At 41.3% G+C, this 18,583-nt stretch overlaps 2 protein-coding genes across 2 annotated transcripts; both read left to right on the forward strand.

Annotated features, from left to right (window-relative positions):
* The first annotated feature begins 44 nt into the window (after nucleotides 1–44).
* LOC118389997 (transducin beta-like protein 2) lies at nucleotides 45–5,595 on the forward strand. Its single transcript, XM_035780097.2, has 7 exons — nucleotides 45–466; nucleotides 1,545–1,660; nucleotides 3,566–3,750; nucleotides 4,140–4,291; nucleotides 4,454–4,580; nucleotides 4,671–4,823; nucleotides 4,953–5,595. The coding sequence occupies exons 1-7, from the start codon at nucleotides 337–339 to the stop codon at nucleotides 5,410–5,412; spliced, it is 1,323 nt and encodes a 440-aa protein (XP_035635990.1). The 5' UTR covers nucleotides 45–336; the 3' UTR covers nucleotides 5,413–5,595.
* A 1,804-nt stretch (nucleotides 5,596–7,399) lies between these two features.
* LOC118389999 (B-cell CLL/lymphoma 7 protein family member B-A-like) lies at nucleotides 7,400–17,715 on the forward strand. The gene is made up of 6 exons (XM_035780100.2): nucleotides 7,400–7,600; nucleotides 8,126–8,201; nucleotides 8,270–8,372; nucleotides 10,193–10,357; nucleotides 10,526–10,602; nucleotides 13,977–17,715. Exons 1-6 carry the CDS (start codon nucleotides 7,509–7,511, stop codon nucleotides 14,064–14,066), a joined length of 603 nt encoding a protein of 200 aa, XP_035635993.1. The 5' UTR covers nucleotides 7,400–7,508; the 3' UTR covers nucleotides 14,067–17,715.
* Nucleotides 17,716–18,583: the final 868 nt, after the last annotated feature.

Raw genomic sequence — 18,583 nt, forward strand, 5'->3', positions numbered from 1 at the left:
TGTAGGTATCGATTTACGTTAGAACTCAAAGTGCCTACGACCGTGCGACAGTTACATACTGTACTGTCTTTGACCGTGCTCTGCTACTGACTTCAGAAACTGAATGAAGACGAATGTTTATGCATTTGTAAAGCAAGTTAGAGTAGTCGTTTTTGCATGTCATACAGTTAATAACTACAACATTATTTATATTTAAATACACCGATATTGCTAGCTGAGCAAAGCTGCATGCACAGCAAGTAGCTAACGTTACCGAGGCTAGCTTCTCAGAGTTTGCTAGCTAGCTTTAGTTAGCTATAATTTTAGCCAGTGGTAACGTGGCACAACTGTGCAAAGATGGAGTTTGCTGCTCTTATTGCCTTGACCGTATTAATAGGAATGCTGATCATTTTGGTCGCAATCGCTGTGGGAAAGCAGAAAGGAGAAATAAGTGATCAACTAGAGCAGAAAGAAGATGACTCGGTTGGTAAGTTGCTCCTCTTGCTTGTTTGCATGTCTTGTTGCTATGGATTGCTATTGTACTAACGTTAGCTAGCTGTCTCAAACAGGTGCAAGTTACACAATGTAATATAAGCCAGTGGCCCTTGATGACAGTTAGAATATATATATTCATTTATAAGTATTGGCACCAGGTCAACATTCTCTACATGTCCCGAAGCCAGCCATAAACTTGTTGCTGGAAGAAAGATTGAATTAAATGGTGACCAATGCCATACAATTAGAATACTAGAAGGGACTTTAATCTTCTTATGATGGTATAAAGGGCAGTCCTTAGAGATCATATTAAATTACTTTATTAAATTAATTAGAATTCTAATTCATACGTCTGTGGGTCAGGGAGTTGGTCAACCATGGTTTGCCAGTTCTGTGATAAGATATTGTGTAAAATAATGAATTTAAAGAATGTATCTGCACTGTTTGTTAGCTAACTAGGCAGCCAGTTTTAGAATTGTTCTAATTAACTGCCAATATGCCAACATTCCATTCAAACAATGCAGTCAATCATGCACCATAGACTGGCTGAAATCAGTTGATGATAAGACTTAGACAAGTTGTAAATGCAACAAATACCAATATTGTATCATATCACCCAAAGCTTTCCAAGGAAACAAAAATGTAGACATTTATGGTCTGTTTACATATATTTTAGAGGCTATTTGTACAGCACATTGGTATAAAACCCTTATAAACTGTATTTATAATTATTTGACTATTTTAGTTTGACAATCATTATATTACACAATTTCTAATATCAAACACCTTTTATTTTCCTGCATTAGTAATATAAGGATTATGCCTCTACTACCATTAATTCCAATTACACCGGATTTCTCTTAGACCAATATGGCTGCTGTTTTTGCCCGTCTAGCAATTTAATAGACCTAAACATTGTTTTGTTACAGAATTGTAAGATGTTGATTCAAAACATTTACCGCTTCCAGAGGAGAAAGCAACCAGAAGTTTGAACATTTTGATAATGGAAGTTACTAGAAAGTGTCATATTGAACGTCTCGTGTAACGAGATGCCAATTCATCCCCTGCAGCAGAGGAAAGTGCAGTGAAGGCTTCCACTGCCAAGAAACAGAAACAACAGCGTCCTCGCAAGGAGAAAGCCCAGCAGCAAACCTTCAGCCATCCTCTCCTGGCATCCTCCTTGAAGGTGGGCCATGCTTCACATACTGTGAAACCCATATTACGCCTTGTCAAAGATGATCTATTATATAGACAAGATAGTTGAGTGACCGCTCTAACAATGGAAATGCATGTTCTCGAAGATGGGAGGCGAGATCAGGTGGGACCATTCTAGCCAATGAGGGCAGATACATGTGTGAACAACAGTTTTTTTTTTTCAAAGTTGCCAGAATGCCACATGTCCCCACTTATATCAGTACATTTTGTCAAAGCCTAAACATTACAAAACCTCTCTTCAGTCAAATAAGCCTCACGTAATTCAACACTCTCTCATAGTCCTCCATACAAAATATCCCAACTTGGTCTGCTTATCTCACGCTTTCAGATTTTGGGCAGAGTAATCCTCTCGTTTCACCTTTTCCTCTCTGGACATATTTAGGCATTTACTAGAGTGAATGTCATTGCCAAGGGTTGCTAAGAACCAACCCACAAGCCAGCTGTTTAATGCATGATAAGCTGCACCAACCAGGCACAAGTACTTGGGAGTATGGCTAGATGGTACATTGTCCTTCTCTCAGCACACAAAGCTGCAGGCTCTCTCAGCACACAAAGCTGCAGGCTGAAGTTAAATCTAGACTTGGTTTCCTCTATTGTAATCACTCCTCTTTCACCCCAGCTGCTAAACTAACCCTGATTCAGATGACCATCCTACCCATGCTAGATTATAAGGACTTAATTTATAGATCGGAAAGTAAGGGTGCTCTTGAGCGGCTAGATGTTCTTTACCATTCGGGCATCAGATTTACCACCAATGCTCCTTATAAGACACATCACTGCACTCTATACTCTTCTGTAAACTGGTAATCTCTGTCCCCGTCGCAAGACCCACAGGTTGATGCTTAAAACCCTGGGTCACTAGTCTTTTCAGTTCGTTGCAGCTAGCAACTGGAACGAGCTGCAACAGCTGCAACAAACACTCAAACTGGACAGTTTTATCTCAATTTCTTCATTCAAAGACTCAATCATCGACACTCTTAACTGACAGTTGTGGCTGGTTTTTTGTGATGTATTTTTGTCTCTACCTTCTTACCCTTTTGTGCTGTTGTCTGCGCCCAATAATGTTTGTACCATGTTTTGTGCAGCTGCCATGTTGTGTTGCTACCATGTTGTTGTCATGTTGTGTTGCTACCATGTTGTTGTTGTTGCTACCATGCTATGTTGTCATGTTGCTGCCATGCTATGTTGTCTTAGGTCTCTCTTTATGTAGTGTTGTATTGTCTCTCTTGTTGCGATGTGTGTTTTTGTTCGATATTTTTTTATCCCAGCCCCCGTCCCCGCAGAAGGCATTTTGCCTTTTTTTAGGCCGTCATAGTTAAGAACAAATTCTTATTTACAAACTTGCCAAGTTAAATAATGGTAAAATAAAAAAATGATGTAATGACAGGGGTGTGTGACGAGGTTACAGAATTATCTGATGCTTGATCATCGATTGTGTAAAAACTGATCAGAGTTTAGGTTGCTGGTTTGAGTTGGGGCAAACATGGTGGTATCTATTAAAGCACAGAGATGGAGGTTGCAGTTTAAAAGGATGATGCCAACTAATTCACAATGGTTGGAGATGATTAACTGGAAAAACAAGGAAGGGAAATAATAACAGTAAATGTTCTCCAATCAAATGATAATATAAATCAAGAAATAAGAACACACTTATCATAAACGCATCCAAAAACACGAAAGGTATTGTAAAAGACACTTCTGTAAAGTTTGTTCTGCACATTGATTAGTGACAGGTGAGTGTTTAACCTGGTGGATTGGCTGAAGTCCTTCCTTTGCTGGAGGGGGATTGGACAGGTGGTTGGAGGAGAGGACTGGCAGTCAGTGTAGGGGAAATTCAACAACAGCTTGGCTGACTCGTCTCTGTCTTTCTCCCCAGAGTCACAGTGGCAATGTGACGTCCCTGGACTTCAGCAGCAACGGGAAGTACCTAGCTACTTGTGCTGATGACCGCACTGTCAGGATATGGAGTACCAAGGACTTCCTGGACAGAGACCATAAATGTCTGAGGGCCAACGTAGAGCTGGACCACGCCACGCTGGTCCGCTTCAGCCCTGACTCAAAGTACACACACACCCACGCATGTCCAGAACAAAGGGTATAGATACAGTACATTTGGAAAGTATTCAGACCCCTTGACTTTTTCCACATTTTGTTACGTTACAGCCTTATTATAAAAGGGATTAAATGTTTTTTTCCCACATCAATATACACACAATACCCCATAATGACAAAGCAAAAATAGTTTTTTAGAAACGTTAGCGAATGTATTAAATAAAAAATATTTACACAAGTATTCAGACCTTTTGCTATGAGACACCAAATTGAGCTCAGGTGCAACGTAACAAAATGTGGGAAAAGTCAAAGGGTCTGAATACTTTCCGAATGCACTGTAGATGGATAGAGAGCCTCTTGTCTTTCTATACCTATTTTCACTCTGTCTTGCTTTGCAGGGCCTTCATTACTTGGCTGGCTAACGGAGATACTATTCGCATCTTCAAGATGACCAAGAAGGATGATGGTAGCTTCACTTTCAAAGCTGCCCCTGAAGACTTCCCTCAGAAACACAAGACCAATGTCATCAACATCGGCATCGCAGAGACAGGTATGACTGCTAAATGTATTCAGACTGAATGACTAAAAGGCAGGAAGATGTGAATGTGTGATATGCTCATTTTTATGATTATTGACTGTTAGAAGTTATGAAAGAGACCCTTGTTCCAGTCTAAAATTTCATCCGTCTCCCTTTTGGTTATCTGTGTTCCAGGCAAGTTCATCATGAGTGCCTCCACTGACACCAACATCCTCATCTGGGACCTGAAAGGAGAGGTACTGGCCTCTGTCATCACCAACCAGATGACCAACTCCTACGCTGCCATCTCACCATGTGGCAGGTCAGTACCCTAAACGAGTCTGTGCAGGTTTTATAGCTAATGTAATAGCACTCTCAGGTAGATCATTTCTGGATGGTTTTCTGTCTTGAGGTTTGTTGCCTCCTGTGGCTTCACTCCTGACGTGAAGGTGTGGGAGGTGTGCTTCGGGAAGGGTGGCGAGTTCAAAGAGGTGGCCCGCGCCTTCGACCTAAAGGGCCATTCAGCTGGAGTCCACTCCTTTGCGTTCTCTAACGACTCACGCAGGTAAGGCATGCATTGTGTGGTGTCCTTTCAAAACAGTGATGCTTGATTTGCATGGAGGACATTATGATAACTTTCATAAGGAAGATTTCCCCCATTGAGGTATGTGGAACCATCTTTCGTTTCCCCTAGAATGGCCACTGTGTCCAAGGATGGCACATGGCGACTGTGGGACACGGATGTGGAGTACAAGAAGCAACAGGACCCCTACCTACTGAAGTCAGTGTCTTGCCAGTCGTCGGAGGGAAGCCGTGTGGCCCTGTCGCCGGACGCCCGCGTGGTGGCCATCTCCAACAGCTGCAGCGTGGCCATGTACAGCACCTCCACAGGTCAGCTGGAGGAGGAGTTCCACGGAGTCCACAGCGAGGAGATCACTGATCTGAGGTTTGACATCAACAGCCGCTACCTGGTGTGCAGCGGGGACCGGGCGGTACGTGTGTTCCACAATGCGCCGGGCTACCGTGCGGCCATCCAGGACATGCAAGCCATGCTGAAGAAGGCCCAGAACGAGGGCATGAAACAAAGGCTAAAACAGCAGATACAGGAGGCGCAGAGCGCGCTGGACACTGTGCTCACAGCACCCAAGGATTAAAGAACTAAAGCCCCCCCCCCCCCCACCCTAGGCTTGGTGTGTAGATCCCTATTTCGATCTCTCTCTTCCTCCCCTTCTCTCACACACTGCCTCCACAGAATGGCATGCAATTTGACTCCTATCAGGGATGTGGCATTTGCATGCTGGTTTTAATAAATAAATCATGATATGTTTCTATAGAAATATGGCTCTGTTTTGTTTTGTGAATGCTCTGCCTGCCTCGAAGTCAGGAATACTATGTTCTCTGTCTTCTTGGACCAGTAATCCTACTACTATAGAAGAGCTTGCTTTGCTTTGGCAACACAAACATTTGTTGTATAATAGGACCAGTATTCAGCTGGGGTGCCTCGTGTTTCTACAGTTCCTCTGTAGAAACATACTAAACTAACAATAATTTCCATGACATCCTATCCAGGTGAAAGCTATGATCCCAATGACATTGCATGTTAAATCCACTTCAATTAGTGTTGATGAAGGGGAGGAGACATGTTAAAGAAGGATCTTTAAGCCTTGAGACAATTTAGACATGGATTGTGTATGTGTGCCATTCAGAGCGTGAATGGGCAAGACAAAAGATTGTAGTGCCTTTGAATGGGGTATGGTAGTATGTACCAGGCGCACCAGTTTGAGTGTGTCAAGAACTGCAATCTTGCTGGGTTTTTCACGCTCAACAGTTTTTCATGTGTATAAAGAATGGTCCACGGTCTAAGACACTGCATCTCAGGGTTAGAGGTGTCACTACAGACCCTGGTTCGATTCCAGGCTGTATCACAACCGGCTGTGATTGGGAGTCCCATAGGGCGGCGCACAATTGGCCCAGCGTCGTCCAGGTTAGGGTTTGGCCGGGGTAGGCAGTCATTGTAAATAAGAATTTGTTCTTAATTGACTTGCCTAGATACATTTTAAAAAATGTCTACTGTGCCCACATTGTGTCTGGATTCCCTTTTGCCTGCAACATATTCAAATGCCAGTATGCATTTGGCAAATGGTGGAAGCACCTAAATCTGATAACACAACAACAACTTGATGGCAGTAACCAACTACTGGTGGTCAGGGTTTCTCTTCACTCTGGATGCAAGACATCGCATACAGTGGCCGACGTCTTCAGCAATTTGCCTACAGCTCTCCATAAAACTTATGTTTTGGGAGCGAGAGGCTAGGAAATATCACTGGTGAGGAAATACGTTCCTGGTTTTAATGATTTTTAAAAAAAAAAAACGTTTTTTTTGTTTTTTTTTTTGCAGAAACACCAGTAATGTAAAATGGTATTAATGTACTGCTAGAATTCCTCATAGAAAACATGGAAGTGTTTTTTTTATTAGTGAATGTACATTTATGAATATGAAAATGTTCCATTAGCACAATTAGATTCATGAGGTAAAATTGTTTTTCCTCTATCCTTATTATAGTTAAGGAAACCGAGCAGCAAATTCTCCCATAATAAACAAAGGTCATCAGGAATATAACAATTATAAAACTAATTTCTTTACATGTTGACAATGCCAAAATAAATGCAAAACTGTTTCTGGATGCTCAACACAAAAAGTACAGTTAATGTTAGTCTTTTTTTAGTTTCTTCAGGTAATGTTTCGCAGGGTAATACTTATGGATCATTTTGAAAGATACCTCTTTTGACCTTGTTAACTAGCAGGTATTTGTGTGGGGGGAAAAAACTGACTTTTCAAACAGATATTATTGACAAATGTATTCCTATAAGTTGTGACATAAGGAATAGACACAATATCCCTTTGAAATAAAACACTTCTGTTGTCCTGAGGGAGCAAGGAGAAACACATTTTTCCTATTGGAGAGACACGGTAGATGCATGACGAGATCGGAATTCCATGATAAGAACAAGAAAGCTGCATGAACTGTCAAGTCTAGGCACGGCCTTCGTGATGCCAGTGTAACTACAATGTAACAAGTGACCCCAGATGGTTTCTTCATGTAAACACATGCACATTTAGTGAGGGCGTTCTGTGAGAACAAGAAGTGAATGGGTCCCGAAAGCTCGCGAGAGTCGGTGGGCAGGACGGAGAGCTAGCTAAAGCTAAACAGTCTGTCGGAGGCAAATAAAACTAAAACCAAGCACAAATATGTCTGGACGCTCGGTTCGCGCTGAGACACGAAGCCGCGCTAAAGATGACATGAAGAAGGTGATGGCGGCCATTGAGAGGGTCAGAAGATGGTAAGTACAACACTATTTATTTGTGTGAAAGATCATTAAAGATTGCCGATACAGAAAGTTCAGCGACATGGAGGCGTGGTTTGAGACAGAATGACAGTGAAAGACCGAGAGCACAGCCAATGATTATCACTGTGAAGCTTTCTCCCTCGAGACAAGTGGCTTTTCAACAAGAGGCGGGACCCAAAAGTACACTTGTGTGAAGCTCGTTAGCTAGCTTGCTTATAATTGGGGAATGGACAGACAGGCTAGCAAGCGAACTATGCAGTGACTGTCGTGTAGTAATCAGTAAGATACTAGCCAACCATAGCCAGTGAGGTATCCTCGCATATTTGTAGCAGCTTCCACTAATAGCATTGCATTCATTGGTATAAGTCCACCATATGGAGGGGATATGTAAAACGGTTTGTGCAATCTGGGATCCTTGGGACGTCCCTACCCTTTACCATTTTCCATTTCAACCTCAATGGGTGCACTTGACCCTTGAACTATCTGAATGTGAAGAAGCTCACTCATTGTTTTCTACAGGGAGAAGAAATGGGTCACTGTCGGGGACACATCTTTGAGGATATTCAAATGGGTACCAGTGGTGGATACAAAAGAAGTAAGTTATTTTTCTTATTTATCAACCTAAGTAGCAATGTCAGTTTGTAATGCTTTGTCTTCTTGTAGGAGAAGAGTAAGGTGGTCCCGGCTGGGGCAGTCAGGGAGCTGAATAGCTTCTCCACAGATCCAGCCTCAGAAAACACACACTCAAGTCATCTGGATTTTCATGGTGAGGATGGAGGACTGTTTTGAGTGACATACAGTGCATTTGGAAAGTATTCTATCCCCTTCCCCTTTTCCACATTTGGTACGTTACAGCCGTATTCTAAAATGAGTTCAATTATTTTCCCCTATTCAGACCCTTTGCTATGAGACTCAAAATTGAGCTCAAGTGCATCCTGTTTCTTCTCAGGTAACCTAGTGGTTAGAGCGTTGGGCCAGTAACTGAAAGGTTGCTGGATCGAATCCCTAAGCTGACAAGGTAAACATCTGTTGTTCTGCCCCTGAACAAGGCAGTTAACCCACTGTTCCCCGGGCGCCGTGGATGTCGATTTAATGCAGCACCCCACAGCTCTCTTGATTCAGATGGGTTGGGTTAAATGCGGAAGACACATTTCAGTTGAATGCATTCAGTTGTACAACTGACTACATTTACATTTAAGTCATTTAGCAGACGCTCTTATCCAGAGCGACTTACTAGGTATTCCCCTTTCCTTTCCTTGATTGGAGTCCACCTGTGTTAATTCAATTGAATGGACATGATTTGGAAAGGCACACACCTGTATATAAAAGGTCCCACAGTTGACAGTGCTTGTCAGAGCAAAAACCAAGCCATGAGGTTGAATGAATTGTCCGTAGACTGGATTTTGTTGAAGCACAGATCTGTGGAATGGTATCAAAAAATGTCTGCAGCATTGAAGGTCCCAAAGAACACAGTGGCCTCCATCATTCTAAAATGGAAGAAGTTTGTAACCACTAAGACTCTTCCTAGAGCTGGCTGCCAGGCCAAACTGAGCAATCTGGGGAGAAGGGCCTTGGTCAGGGAGGTGATCAAGAACCCGATGGTCACTCTGACAGCTCCAGAGTTCCTCTGGAGATGGGAGAACCTTCCAGAAGGACAACCATCTCTGCAGCACTCCACCAATCAGGACTTTATGATAGTGTGGCCAGACGGAAGCCACTCCTCAGTAAAAGGCTCATGACAGGCCACTTCGAGTTTGCCAAAAGGCACAAGATTCTCTGGTGTGATGAAACCAAGATTCAATTCTTTGGCCTAAATGCCAAGTGTCACGTCTGGAGGAAACCTGGCACCATCCCTACGGTGAAGCATGGTGGTGGCAGCATGCTATAGGGATGTTTTTAAGTGGCAGGGACTGGGAGACTAGTCAGGTTTGAGCAGAAGATGAATGGAGCAAAGTACACAGAGATCCTTGATGATAACCTGCTACAGAGCGCTACCCTTCCAACTGGTTCACCTTCCAACAGGACAACGACCCTAAGCACACAGCCAAGACAATGCAGGAGTGGCTTTGGGAAAAGTCTCTGAATGTCCTTGAGTGGCCCATCCAGAGCCCGGACTTGTACCCGATTGAAGATATCTGGAGAGACCTGAAAATAGCTGTGCAGTGACGCTCCACATCCAACCTGACAGAGCTTGAGAGGATCTGCAGAGAAGAATGGGAGAAACGCCCCAAATACAGGTGTGTTAAGCTTGTAGCATCAAACCCAAGAAGAATCGTGCCTGTAATCGCTGCCAAAGGAGTAACAGGTCTGAATACTTATGTAAATGTGATTATTATTATTTAAAAAATAAAAATGTAATTGATTTTTAATACATTTGCAAACATGTTTTTGCTTTGTCATTATGGGGTATTGTGTGTAGATTCATGAGTATTTTTAAAATAATGTTTTAAAATCCATTTTAGAATAAGGCTGTAATGTAACAAAATGTGAAAGTCAAGGGGTCTCAATACTTTCCGAATGCACTGTATGACCTCACCATAAGCTCTTTCCATTTCCTCATATTCCCTGTACTCTCTTCCTCCCCAGATGAGAACAGTAACCAGAGCTCTCTGTCTGATGCGTACCAGCCCAAAGTGGACAGCAGCAGTAACTCTAGCCCCCAGCCTAGTGAACCTCTGAGCCCCAAGAACCTGTGTGACTTCCGCACAGATGACTCACAGCCCCCGACTCTGGGCCAGGAGATCATGGAGGGTAAGACGGACAGACAGATGTACACACACACACTTACCTCTACACGGGAACATTAACTGAAGATCTTTTTCAATTATTCTGATGTCAACTAATAAGGTCAAATATATCTTCAGATTCTTTGAGGTTTTAAGGAAATGTTTATTTATTTGACTCTTCTCTTTTTTTCAGAGCCGTCATTGCCAAGTGAACTGGCTGACGAACCTCCGTTGCTAATTAAAGAGGACTTGTTGCCCCTCACTACTCCGGTAAAGCGCATCTAACATCTCAATGATCATTCCACTTCGACACCACAGCTTTGTCACTCAACCGATTTACACTGAACAAAATTATAAATACAACAATTTCAAAGATTTTACTGCGTTACAGTTCATATAAGAAAATCAGTCAATTGAAATTAACTCTGCCCTAATCTATGGATTTCACATGACTGGGAATACATATATGCGTTTGTTGATCACATATACCTTAACGATAGGGGCATTGATCAGAAAACCAGTCAGTATTTGTGGTGACCACCATTTGCCTCATGCAGCACAACACCTCTCCTTCCCATAGAGTTGATCAGGCTGTTGATTGTGACCTGTGGAATGTTATCCCACTCCTCTTCAATGGCTGTGCAAAGTTTTTAGATATTGGTGGGAACTGGAACACGTAGATCCAGAGCATCCCAAACATGCTCAATGGGAAACATGTCTGGTGAGTATGTAGGCCATGGAATAATTGGGACATTTTCAGCTTCCAGGAATTGTGTACAGATCCTTGCGACATGGGGCCGTGAATTATCGTGCTGAAACTTGAGGTGATTGCGGCGGATGATTGGCACGACAATGGGCCTCAGGATCGCGTCACGATATCTCTGTGCATTCAAATTGCCATTGATAAAATGCAGCTGTGTTTGTTGTCCGTAGCTTATGCCTGCTCATACCATAGCCCCATAGTGGCAGTGGGGTTATCTGTTCAATGTTGGCATCAGCAAACCGCTCGCCCACACAAAGCCATACACGGTGTCTGCCATCTGCCCGGTACAGTTGAAACGGGGATTAATCCGTGAAGAGCACACTTCTCCAGCATGCCAGTGGCCATCGAAGGTGAACATTTGCCCACTGAAGTCGGTTACGACGCCGAACCTCAGTCAAGTCAAGACCCTGGTGAGGAAAATGAGCACGCAGATGCTCTTCCCTGAGGTGGTTTCTGACAGTTTGTGCAGAATTTCTTTGGGTGTGCAAACACCGTTTAATCAGCTGTCCGGGTGGCTGGTCTCAGACCATCCAACAGGTGAAGAAGACTGATGTGGAGGTCCTGGGCTGGCATGGTTACATGTGGTCTGCGGTTGTAGGGCCTGTTGGATGTACTGACAAATTCTCTAAAATTACATTGGAGGCGGCTTATGGTAGAGAAATGAACATTCAATTCTTTGGTAACAGCTCTGGTGGACAGTCCTGCAGGCAGCATGCCAATTGCACGCTCCATCAAAACTTGAGACATCTGTGGCACATTTTAGAGGGGCCTTTTAAGGTGCACCTGTGCAATGATGATGCTGTTTAATCAGCTTCTTGATGTGCCCCACTTGTCAGGTGGATGGATTATCTCGGCAAATGAGAAATGCCCTCTAACAGGGGTGTAAATACATTTGTGCACAATTTGAGAGGAGCAAGCTTATTGTGTGGATGGAACAGTTCTGGGATCTTTTATTTCAGCTCATGGGACCAACATTTTACATGTTGCGCTTTATATTTTTGTTCAATATACACTACCATTCAACAGTTTGGGGTCACTTAGAAATTTCCTTGTTTTTGAAAGAAAGGCAACTTTTTTTGTCCATTTAAAATAACATCAAATTGATCAGAAATACAGTGTAGACATTGTTAATGTTGTAAATGACTTTTGGAGCCCGAAACGACTGATTAAAAAAAATGCAGATCCACAGGTCTACAGAGGCCCATTATCAGCAACCATCACTCCTAATATAATAATAATAATATATGCCATTTAGCTGACGCTTTTATCCAAAGCGACTTACAGTCATGTGTGCATACATTCTACGTATGGGTGGTCCCGGGAATCGAACCCACTACCCTGGCGTTACAAGCGCCATGCTCTACCAACTGAGCCACAGAAGGACCACTGTCTTCCAATGGAACATTGTGTTAGCTAATCCAAGTTTATCATTTTACAAGGCTAATTGATCGTTAGAAAACCATTTTGCAATTATGTTAGCACAGCTGAAAACTGTTATTCTGATTAAAGAAGTAATAAAACGGGCCTTCTTTAGTTGAATATCTAAAGCATCAGCATTTGTGGGTTCAATTACAGGCTCAAAATGGCCAGAAACAAAGCACTTTCTTCTCAAACTCGTCAGTCTATTCTTGTTCTGAGAAATTAAGGCTATTCCAAGCAAGAAATTGCAGAGAAAAATTGCCATGAAGATCTCGTACAGCGATGTGTACTACTCCCATCACAGAACAGCGCAAACTGGCCCTAACCAGAATAGAAAGAGGATGGGAGGCCCCGGTGCTCAACTGAGCACGAGGACAAGTACATTAGTGTCTCACAAGTCCTCAATTGGCAGCTTGATTAAATACTATGCGCAAAACACCAGACTCGACGTCAACAGTGAAGAGGCGACTCCGGGATGCTGACCTTCCAGGCAGAGTTCCTCTGTCCAGTGTCTGTGTTCTTTTGTCCATCTTAATCTTTTCTTTTTATTGGCCAGTCTGAGATATCGCTTTTTCTTTGCAACTCTGCCTAGAAGGCCAGCATCCTGGAGTCGCCACTTCACTATTGTCGTTGAGACGGGTGTTTTGCGGGTACTATTTAATGAAGCTGCCAGTTGAGGACTTGTGAGGCATCTGTTTCTCAAACTAGACACTAATGTACTTGTCCTCTTGCTCAGTTGTGAACTGGGGCCTCCTACTCCTTTCTATTCTGGTTAGAGACGGTTTGTGCTGTTCTGTGATGGGAATAGTACACAGTGTTGTATGAGATCTTCAGTTTCTTGGCAATTTTTAGCATGGAATATCCTTCATTTCTCAGAACAATAATAGACTGACGAGTTTCAGAAGAAAGATCTTTGTTTCTGGCCATTTTGAGCCTGTAATCGAACCCACAAATGCTGATGCTCCAGATATTCAACTAGTCTGAAGAAGGTCAGTTTTATTGTTTCTTTAATCAGAACAATAGTTTTTAGCTTTGCTAACATAATTGCAAAAGAGTTTTCTAATGATCAATTAGCCTTTTAAAATTATAAACTTGGATTAGCTAACACAACGTGCCATTGGAAGACAGGAGTGATGGTTGCTGATAATGGGCCTATGTAGATATTCCATAAAAATAAATGAAATCTGCCGTTTCCAGCTACAATAGTCATTTACAACATTAACAATGTCTACACTGTATTTCTAATCAATTTGATGTTATTTTAATGGACAAAAGTTGCGTTTCTTTCAAAAACAAGGACATCTCTAAGTGACCCCAAACCTTTGAACAGTAGTGCACTTACAAGACTATTTAAAACAGCACATCAAATTCCTAGTTTGTCCAACAATCTACTCATTATACATTATGCATAAAACTGATAAAACATGGATTCAAACAAACCTGGCTGTATTTCCCCACACAGGAGGAAGAGGAGTGTTCTGGAGCTCCACCACTGAAGAGGGTGTGTTCTGAGCAGAACTCTGTCCTGCAGAGCTCCTCAATGATGAGCTAACACACTGCACATAGCATCAGACTCGGACCCAATTCACTTCAGGCACTTTGTTGAATCTCATTTTTTGATTTGGAAAAATCATCATTTTCAATGACAGACATTTCTGGTTCATAAATTGAACAAAACATTTCAAACAAATTGAACTCTGAACTAATTTGCTGATTTTAAAATAAAAAGTGCTTTGAACCAGGCCCTGCTTAGCTTTCAGTCAGCGAGTTGCACGACTGCAAGTCTATCCTCCGATGACTGCAATGGATACATTTTAAGGACCAGACATATAGAAGGACCACCATACTTGTTATGATTTTATATTGAATCTCTTTCAAAGTGATTTCATTTTCCCCTTAAAGGACCCATGAATATGTATTTTTTTTATTTTACCTTTATTTAACCAGGTAGGCTAGTTGAGAACAAGTTCTCATTTGCAACTGCAACCTGGCCAAGATAAAGCATAGCAGTGTGAACAGACAACAACACAGAGTTACACATGGAGTAAACAATTAACAAGTCAATAACACAGTAGAAAAAAAGGGGAGTCTATATACAATGTGTGCAAAAGGCATGAGGAGGTAGGCGAATAATTACAATTTTGCAGATTAACACTGGAGTGATAAATGATCAGATGGTCATGTACAGGTAGAGATATTGGTGTGCAAAAGAGCAGAAAAGTAAATAAATAAAAACGGAGTGGGGTTGAGGTAGGTGAAAATGGGTGGGCTATTTACCAATAGACTATGTACAGCTGCAGCGATCGGTTAGCTGCTCAGATAGCTGATGTTTGAAGTTGGTGAGGGAGATGAAAGTCTCCAACTTCAGCGATTTTTGCAATTCGTTCCAGTCACAGGCAGCAGAGTACTGGAACGAAAGGCGGCCAAATGAGGTGTTGGCTTTAGGGATGATCAGTGAGATACACCTGAAAAACATCTTAGTTGACACTATTTAGTTTCAATGGATTAACAGCGGAAAACCAAAGCACTCTACCACCACTCTCCCGAGGTAGTGCAGTCCGGTAGGTTACATGTATGCCCTTTTTTAAATGTTCTTTGATTTGGGAGATAACATATTTTGTAGACAGAAAACAACTTTTCATGTAAACTATTTATTGCAAGGCAATGACAGAAAATGTATGAAGTAATAGTTGAATTAAGCTATGGTCAGTGTTGTAGGTTTTAAGTCTGATTGGCTCTTTTGAATGCAGCTTCATATTGTGCCATTGACACTTGTTTACCCAATGCTAGCTGTCAGGATCTTTTGTCAGTTTTGACGATTTCTAAGTCGAGTGTTATATCCATCCATCCAGGGTACGCTGGTGTGCAAATCAAACGCACTAAGTTTAACATTGTAGAATGTTTCAAAAGTACAAGTACTGTATGTGATGTTTCTCAAGTTACTTAAATGATGCTACTAGGTCCTTATTTTTTGTTATTTATCTCTTAAAGATGTTGTCTCAGTTATTTAAGAGTTCATTTGTAAAATGAACACAGATTGTCTAAAATCTGACTTGAGTTATCGTCCTTAGTAACCCAAGGAAGCACTTGTCTTTCTCAGAGATATGTTTTATCTCATATTTTACTTGAGTGAAATTAGGAAATTTAATTTATCAGGTTAGCATGTACACTGACTATTTTATGTTATTTTGAAATGATTGTAATACTTAATAGTAACCATTTATTTATAGTACCAGTCAAAAGTTTGGACACCTACCCATTCAAGGGTTTTTCTTAATTTGTACTATTTTCTACATTGTAGTGAAGACATCAAAATGATGAAATAACACATATGGAATCATGTAGTAACCAAAAAAAAGTGTTAAACAAGTTTAAATATATTTTAGATTCTTCAAAGTAGCCACCCTTTGCCTTGATGACAGCCTTGCTCACTCTTTGCATTCTCTCAACCAGCTTCATGAGGTAGTCACCTGGAATGCTTTTCCAACAGTCTTGAAGGAGTTCCTACATATGCTGAGCACTTGTTGGTTGCTTTTCCTTCACTCTGCGGTCCAACTCATCCCAAACCTTCTTAATTGGGTTGAGGTCGGGTGATTGTGGAGGCCAGGTCATCTGATGCAGCACTCCATCACTCTCCTTCTTGGTAAAATAGACCTTACACAGCCTGGAGGTGTGTTTTGGGTCATTGTCCTGTTGAAAAACAAATGATAGTCCCACTAAGCGCAAACAAGATGGGATGGCGTATCACTACAGAATGCTATGGTAGCCATGCTGGTTAAGCGTGCTTTGAATTCTAAATAAATCGCAGTGTCCCCAACAAAGCAACCCCACACCATCACACCACCTCCATGCTTCACGTTGGGAACCAGATTTCCACCGGTTTAATGTCCATTGCTCGTGTTTCTTGGCCCAAGCAAGTCTCTTATTCTTATTGGTGTCCTTTAGTAGTGGTTTCTTTGCAGCAGTTTGACCATGAAGGCCTGATTCACACAGTCTCTTCTGAACAGTTGAGATATCTGTTACTTGAACTCTGTGAAGCATTTATTTGGGCTGCAATCTGAGGTGTAGTTAATTGCCAATTTCTGAGGCTGGTAACTAATGAACTTATCCTCTGCAGCAGAGGTAACTCTGGGTCTTCCTTTCCTGTTGCGGTCCTCATGAGAGCCAATTTCATCATAGCGGTTGATGGTTTTTGCGACTGCTTTGCACTTTGGAAGTTCTTGAAATTTTACGAATTGGCTGACCTTTATGGCTTAAAGTAATGATGGACTGTCATTTCTCTTTTGCTTATTTGAGCTGTTCTTTCCATTTAATATGGACTTAGCCCGATTTGGTAAAAGACTATCTTCTGTATACCAACCCAACCTTGTCACAACACAACTGATTGGCTCAAATGCATTAAGAAGGAAAGAGATTCCACAAATGTACTTTTAAGAAGGCACACTTGTTAATTGAAAGGCATTCTAGGTGACTACCTCATGAAGCTGGTTGAGAGAATGCCAAGAGTGTGCAAAGCTGTCAAAGGCAAAGGGTGGCTACTTTAAATAATCAAAAATAGAAAATGTTTTGATTTGTTTAACACTTTTTTTGGGTTACTAAATGATTCCATATGTGTTATTTCATAGTTTGTCTTAACTATTATTCTACAATGTAGAAAACAGTAAAAAAAAAAAAGAAAAGGCCTGGAATGAGTAGGTGTGTCCAAACGTTTGACTGGTACTATATACACAACAAAAATATATTTATTTTTTTCTCTGACAATCGACAGCAATTACACTCAAGTTTGGCAAATAGATCAGTGTGTTGCGTTGTGGTTCGCCATTTATGAAAGAAATGCTGTAATATTTGGGACTGGGTGACAAAAGTTAACTCTCACAATATCGCTAGTTATTACCAATTTGTAAGTTATAATTTTCAGTCTTCATTGTACTGTTAGTCTCTTGATAAGACATGATTATTTCAAGTGATGCCAGTATGTTGAATGGGCCACTAAAATTAAGGCATTTACAATCTGATGACTTCTGTATGCACATTTAAATGACCACCTTGCAGATTCATTTTGGATGTTAGGCCTATTCTGCTAATGGATTATTTTATTTTTTAAGGATGTTTTGAGATGTTTGTAAGGAGTACTTTGTATTTTATTGTAATTTTCCAAGTACAAATAATTTTATAAAGGAGTATGGATATGGAAATCTGTAGATTCTATTGTTTGAATTTCTGTTTGAATACACATATACCATGTGTTTTAGTGAAGTGTTGTACATCAGCTCTACTAGGCCATAAAGGGATCTTTCCAATAGATGGAGCTAGAGTGCACACAACCAATTCCATCAGTTGACAGTCTAACTTGCTCTGGTGTGCTTACATTTTTGAAATGTAAATATTACACACACAAGCATGTACGGGTAAATAAGTGATCGTGGCAAACCAGAACCAAATATTGCGTGAGCGCTGTGTTTTCGTCCATCACGAGATGTGTGACAAATGACGACAATTGAATCTGTTTACAGATCGGATAGTACTGTAAGGACTCTATTAAATCCGTATCGTGGAAGTTTAGCGTTACATTTAAAGGTAATGTTCCCAGCGTTAGTGGAGACTGCATATGTCGGCTCAATCGGAAATTACCGTTACATTTCTAATGCTTCAGCGATACAGATTTAATAGAGCCCTTAGATCTAATCATGTCATTTCATCAACTGGTGGCACTACACAATTGATTAAATAAACACACTTAAGTTATTTGGCACATGGTTGGTCTATGATACAGTATTCTTCCAGGACAATGAGGTGCACAGTAAGATCAGCCTAGCCAAATGTCTACTGTATTGTGACTACTGTGGAAGTTACTGTAGTCATCCAAGCCTATGGGAAAACCGCCTGACTACTGACTCACACTGGCAAATGATGAATCTCCATCAGAAACATAAAAAGCCTATGCGTGTGCACCATGAACTGAACTATGGACATTTTCTCATCATTGACAGGTACAGCGTTCATTATATTTTCAGAAGATGAATTCCAAAGTAATGCATGAAGAATTAAAGCCATTAAATTATCTTAATC

This window comes from Oncorhynchus keta, chromosome 11 (assembly GCF_023373465.1).
Source record: "Oncorhynchus keta strain PuntledgeMale-10-30-2019 chromosome 11, Oket_V2, whole genome shotgun sequence".
Classification (NCBI taxonomy): domain Eukaryota; kingdom Metazoa; phylum Chordata; class Actinopteri; order Salmoniformes; family Salmonidae; genus Oncorhynchus; species Oncorhynchus keta.